General features: G+C 43.7%; 1 protein-coding gene across 2 annotated transcripts in view; it reads right to left on the reverse strand.

Annotated features, from left to right (window-relative positions):
• Positions 1-91: 91 nt before the first annotated feature.
• Positions 92-6,601, reverse strand: part of NTAN1 (N-terminal asparagine amidase) — a 12,136-nt gene continuing 5,626 nt past the window's right edge. For both annotated transcript variants that reach the window (XM_017734235.1, XM_008633535.2), the window contains exons 2-10: positions 5,614-5,716; positions 5,461-5,526; positions 4,769-4,877; positions 3,726-3,799; positions 2,450-2,503; positions 1,609-1,662; positions 988-1,085; positions 600-713; positions 92-407 (exon numbers count right to left, since the gene is read on the reverse strand). In XM_017734235.1, coding sequence (XP_017589724.1) covers positions 228-407; positions 600-713; positions 988-1,085; positions 1,609-1,662; positions 2,450-2,503; positions 3,726-3,799; positions 4,769-4,877; positions 5,461-5,526; positions 5,614-5,716 — 852 coding nt within the window. In that variant the 3' untranslated portion in view covers positions 92-227. The remainder of the gene's footprint in view (positions 408-599; positions 714-987; positions 1,086-1,608; positions 1,663-2,449; positions 2,504-3,725; positions 3,800-4,768; positions 4,878-5,460; positions 5,527-5,613; positions 5,717-6,601) is intronic.

Below are 6,601 nucleotides of genomic sequence, written 5' to 3' on the forward strand. Positions count from 1 at the left end.
TTACTGCACTGGAGCAACAGAACCTAAACAAAGCCAAATTCTTACTTCAAAGAAGCCCTGACTTCTACATAAGTAATGCAGAAAAAGCAAGTTACTTCTATCAAAATATTTTATTTTGAAAAGCACAGGAACAATGGTATTTGTGACCAGCAATATGATATTTGCAACAAATTGCTCTTCTTGTGAGATTGTATTTCCCTAAAGCACTTGTGGGGGTTGGTTCCAGGTTAGATTTTGTCAGAACAAACCTGTTCCCACAACCCTTCTTCATTTTTTTTGTAGATGCGAGGTTTCCTGTCAGGGAACAGGGACCGAGATGGAAATGGATGTTCTTTTAGAAATGTTAATGTAGATCTAATGTGGGAAACAAAGTGGGGTGGCTCAGCCAGGGGCGATGTGGAAAGGTTCTGAAAAAGAAGATGGGAGCAAGGGCATCTTGACATTCAGAATACAATGTTCTCAGTTATCCTGCCCTTCCTGAAGGTTATTCCCCACCCTCCCAGGGACAGCAGTGCACTGGAAAAAGTTTTGACAGACTACAACACCCCTCTCCCTACTCAGCTAGAAGGCAAAAAAAAAAAAGAGTTAGTTTCAGGTACCTGTAAAATCTGTGCATCATCTTGTTCCAACCAGAAATCCACATGTGGGAAAGGCCCCCAGAAATAAGGCCCAATCCGGAGCTGTTCCGTCTTTGCATCATAGATGTTGGTCAGCTGTAACAACACAGAGAGGCAGCCAGGGCTCTGCCAGACCAGGAGAGCTCCTCTCAGTCTGGCCTGTCCCAGACACGCTAGGCCACGTCAGCCCCGCCTCCCTCCAACTGCGCTTACATTACCCAGCTACTCTGACAAACACAACATGAAACGGTAACAACAAACCCAGAACCCAAGGACAGAGACCTACCAAAGGGTTTTTTTCCTCAAACTCTGGATGTTTCATTGCCCCAGCTGGTCTCCCCTTCCCGTTTTCCCCATTACTTTTACTCACTGGTGCTCCTGTTAAAACATGGGCTGAACGCAGATCCTCATCTGGCCCTTTTTCTGGGAATGTGGCAGGGAAAATCTCTGCTGTTTTAACATTCACAGCTGGGAGGAAATAGAGATTAAATACAGTAAGAATTAATTGTTTCAAGGCACTTCCTTACAGTGACCACATCCTCAACACAATTGTGTTGCAGAACTGCAGAACACATCACACACTTCTATTTCTCAGATCCCGAGCCTGCGACAGCACATTTCTACTTCAAGTCCTTTGGCAGCATTTCAATATTCCAGAGATGAGTAAACTAATCAGAAAAAACACTGCGTAATTGAAGAGAAGAAGGTTAAATTCTAAGCATAAATTTAGTGCAGTAGCTTGATGTTGATAAATCTTAAGTGCAGTTAAAGGAAAAAAAAATGTTTGCATTTGTACATGGCCCCTTCCATATGTGCATCTCCCCAGCTGTGGCACCTGAAGGAAAGTATTTTTATGTATGCCTCTGACAGCAGCATGTAACTTTTAGGGAGGACTTTACTCAGTCATTAAAAGCAGCCCACTTACTATTGGAATCTGAAAAGCAATCCAGTTACCAAAAAAAAAAATTCAATTCTAGTTTAACTAACTCACCTATTCCATAAATGATTGGAAAGTGAATATCCTGTTCTTCTCTGTCATTTAGTTCTGTAAGGAAAAAAAGAAGTCAAACTCGTAGGGCTTTGGATTTTAATCTGAGCAGCATTTATTTAATTGTATGTTATTGGAGAGCAACAGACAGAAAAAAACAAGGAAGCCTGAAAGAAATATGGAAAAGAAGGTAGAAGTCAATAACAACACTCACGGGACCTGGAACTGTCTCCTAGCAGAACAGCCAGCTCCAGCCAACTGCCCCTACTTCTGCATGGACAATTTCCAGGGAAAAAAAACCACAATGCAAAATGACCGTGATGCCAAGTTTCAAAGATGTGAGTCACTGACACCTCTGACATGGAAAGAGGATGGAAATTTGACCACAACATGATACAATGAAAAGGAAATTACCCCTCTGCATGACACTACACACCATGAACTAACTGAAGTTTATGAATTCACTGGACCCTGCAGGAAGGCAGGTCCAGCAGCCCAGGAGAATAAAGGTCCGTAAGTGCGCTACTCAGTTGTAAGATATCCACAGGTACAGAGCCTGTTGCTTGGGAAAAATGGGCCAAAATAACCTGGTCATGAATAACCTGGTCATGATCACGAGTTGGTTGCAATGCAGCAGCACTTGGTAAGGAGAGAATCCCCCCTGCATTGGCTCTCTGACATCACCATATGCACACCAGCAGCAAAACTGAAAATGACACATTGGTATGGAGGACTTGTGCTGTTCTTTCTTACAGGACAGAGAAAAAGCCATGTGTGAAAAGCCCCCTACCCTTTGATTTCAGGAAAGGTACTTCCAAACCCAAGGGATCATTTTCTTTCTTACCTGTTACGCAGAAAGTCACTAAATGAACATCCTCTGGCTGGAGATCGAATGCTCCTGCAGGGACAAGGACAGCAAAACTGTGTGAGTGGTGGCAGGGCAGTGCTGTCTGGGGCCAGGGGAACACACCTAACCCCCTGCCCCAGGTAGGGCAATACAGCAAACAAGGTTCTGCACATTTGCTTCAGACTAACAGGAATTTACAGAGAGGGGCCATTTGTAACAGCAAAAATCTGCTAAAAAAGTGCTCTGCCACTTACTCCTTCTATTGACACTGGTTTAGCTCTGGCATCACATCAGCTCTGCTTTAGTCTATATACACTTAGGAGCTTATATTTAAACATTTTTTCCTAAAATGATACATATATAGTGAACAAACCCAGTCTTTCATTAACTGTAAATTAGTTCTGCCTTTCACCATTCCAAATATCCAGAAAAAACCCCCTCTTTTTTATGAAGTTCTGATAGCAATACAGCATCATTGATTCAAATTGTACCTTGATGCGTGAAGATCAGAAGGTTAAAGTAAGTTAACCAAAATATTTTATTCTGGACAGAACTCTCACATGACACATAACACACATCAAGCATCATAGCCACAAGGCTGCAGCCCAGGGCCGTGGTTTTCCTTTGTTTACCCCCTTAAACACCTCCTTCCTGACACCTGCCCCATCCCTGCCCCCTCCCCATTCCAGTGGGGCAGAGGCCTCTCCACACTCTGAAAGTGCTCAGCACAAGCCAGAGCACTTCCAGGTAAGCAGGTACTTTACATTTCCAATTGTTGGTAAAGCACTGCCATCACTCCTCTGGACTATGGATTTTATAAACAGACCTGACATTTTTCATTAGACAATTCCAAACAATAATTAAATTTTACCTCATCACATTAAGGAATTAACTGAATGGTAACTAATGAAGTCATCCACATGCATACATTTGGAGAGTGACAACACTTGCCCAAAATCCCACAGCAGATAGCAGGAACAAAGCCAGGAATCAAAGCCCAGCTGAACTGCACCCAACTCTCCACACCCAAGTATGAGCCAGGGAGAAGTGACAGGATCAGACCCTGTGGCCCAGGCACTGGCCATGGGCAAGCCCCAGCAGTCCAACCCTGCTCCACACCACGTTCTCAGGCAGAGAAAAAGACCCTTCAAAGTGAATCCACATTTCTTTCCAGTAAATGTCTGGGGACTCGGATTACAAACAAACTCTACCCAAATCCAGCCAGAACTTTTTTTTTTTTTTGGACATGAGAGTGGAAAAAACATGAACTTACTAAGAAGCTGATTAGTAAGTTTTTGTGATAACTGCCTATCATCATTGAAACCTCCAACTAGGTGCACTTCCAGCCTAACAGAGATGGAATAACAGGAAACAGCAATTAAAAAGACATCTCAAAATGAATAGCTTTACAAAATAATCCCCAGCCCAAACTGCAAAGCAATCATTAGAGAAGCCTCACTTATTACAATCACATGCACCAAGCTGGTTTGCATTACACAGCAAGTTATGGTAATTCCATTCTGAAAACTTCAGCGATCACCCAGGAAATGGCACAGGAAAAAGCTTGAAGAGGCATTAAATACATGCAATTCTATCCCAGGGGTATCTCGGACGGTCAGCACCTCTGGTTTGGACTGAACTTTGTAATCACGTTTCAGTTCCCAACAAAGGGTTAATTAAATGTGAAGATTTTTGTTCCCATGACCTCCTCACAGTTATTCTGGACCATGCAGCAGGGTTCTTCTACAAGCAGTGTCTATGTAAAGAGAAGTCCTTACAAATCATTAAGTTCATGAGCTAGCTTTTGTTCTTACCAAACTACAGGGGCAAAAACCTCCACATCCAGCATGAAGCTTGCCTGCTAAATTCTGTTTCAGAGCTTTTTACCCACTGTCCTGTGCTCCACACCCCTTTTTTTTTTTATGTGGACTTAGAAAATTCCTGATGGATTGTCAGATGCTGAAAAGAATTTAAAAACTCAACACCCTGAAGGGAAAAATATAATATAAACCAAATAACAGTTATATGGAAAATTTCGCAAATCTAGAACAAAAGTTAAATGGGAAACAGCAAACACAAACCTCATGGTGGCATTTTACAGAGACACTCTTCAGAACAGAACCATGCTTTAAATGACTGCTAAAAATACCCCCAAAATCGTCACGGAAATAATTTTCACTTTACATGCAGCTGCTTATCAAGAGGTATTTTCTGCACAATTCCCTTGTCTGAACCCAAATCACCTCACAATTCCCCACTGTATGAGCTGCAGCAGCCTTTGAGAGAAGCAGAACACAAGAAAGGACCAGAGCTGACCTGCCACAGCCTGGGGAGTTAGAGAAGGACTTTACTGAGCTCATGATGAGCGACACCTCGGCCTCCGTGTCTGAGCCGTCGCAGTGTGTCAGGCACGTGGCTCCGCTGCCTGGGGAAGGCACAGAACAGGACTCAGTGACTGTGGCACCAACAGTGGGAATCCCCACTGCCGCAGGGGACAGCTGTCTCCCCACTGCCTTGCTTCACCTGAGCACAGCAGCCTCCAGCAGGGGACATGACCGGGTTGAGGCCAACACCCTCTGCATGGGCCATTATAAAATCACACCTCGTGTGAGGGGTACAAGCACCTTCTTAACGGGACCAGGCAATGTCTCTAATGGCAGAAATCCAGGCACATAGTGAGGATCTTTCCACAAATTCCATCTCTGCAATGTCCAAACCATGCATTGCCAGACTGCTGTACACTGCCCAGGGCTGCAATGCCACTGCCACTGGCCAAAGGTGCAGAGCAAGTTAAAATCTGCTCACTGAGCAATGAGAACACTGAACCTCTCATGCTAAACACACCAACTCTCTGAATGAGTCCTTAGCTAACACATTATGTGACTTTTGGGGATTCAGGTTTATATTAATGTAACTGCAGCTTATTTTATTAATGCCACATAAACCAGTACTAATTCCTTACTTCAGGGGTACAGACTTTGCTCTGAACATCCTTTAGAGATAGATACCTGTGTGTCGGAGCACAACTATGTGGCAGGTAGTGGCATCATCTGATCCAAGAATGGAAACAGAACCTATTTTAAAGGAGGAAAACACTGTAAGAACTCAGCTCTCACAATCACTGCTTCAGTACAAGAAGAAATGTTTATGTTCTTACACACCATCTTTAGGAGTAGTCACTGCAAACTCTCTCTGCTGGACATAGAGAAGGCCTTTGGGTTCCACAATCTGAGCAGGCTGACTTCTCAGAAGTTTTGCCTTTTCCTAAAGATAAATGATAACAGATACTACAGTGGCTGAATTCTCAGGTGTATCCATTACTTCACAGAAACATCACCTCTGAAAAGCAAAGGGACTCAGGTCAGAGAGAAACACGCGTATTTTGTATTACAGAGTATTCTGAATTTTGAAAGTTTTTTGCTTTCCTGACACTGATCAAGTTAATAGTTAAATCCCATCATTCCAGAGACACACAAAACACCCTTCCCTGTTATATGGACCATAAAATGGAGGCACAATAAAAGGCATTTGGACTGGGCAAAGATTACAGTAGATAATACCAGAAGTGATCTTGGAAGTTTAATCAGAACAGGAAGCTTTTGTAATATAGAAGTTTCAGTCTTCTACTGCCATAATCCAGAATATTTATTTAGCACTTATCAAAATATTGTCGATTATTAGCTTGATTGGTGCGTGAAAAACCCGGATTCCTGGGCTATGACTACTGCAGTGCTTCATCACAGACCTGCTGGGGACAAAGTGAATTTCCATTCTGGGCTCAAAAAATATTTCACGGCTTTATAAAATTTGCCCTCATTTTCTGCATAATCTCAGGGTCTGTAAAGAAACATCTTTTGATGGGAAACACCTCCCCAGGCAGCTCTGCTCACATTCCTGGCTCGCACTCCGGCGTTGAAATTATAACATTTATACCCTGGAAGCAAGATCGGCACCCTTCTCAGAGTGCCCACCTTTGACTTCTATCACCAGTTTTTGTTATTTCACGCAGAAGGGGCCCGCCCAGCCCCCGCCACGTCCGGCCGCACCGTCACCGCTAAGCCTCTCCGCGGACACCGACTTCTTTATTTTCTATCACCCCGTGGTTCTCCGTTGTCAGAGCACGGGGAACGCGCGGGGCCGGGGCCGCCC

Source organism: Corvus brachyrhynchos, unplaced genomic scaffold, assembly GCF_000691975.1.
Source record: "Corvus brachyrhynchos isolate BGI_N302 unplaced genomic scaffold, ASM69197v1 scaffold5, whole genome shotgun sequence".
Taxonomy (NCBI): Eukaryota; Metazoa; Chordata; class Aves; order Passeriformes; family Corvidae; genus Corvus; species Corvus brachyrhynchos.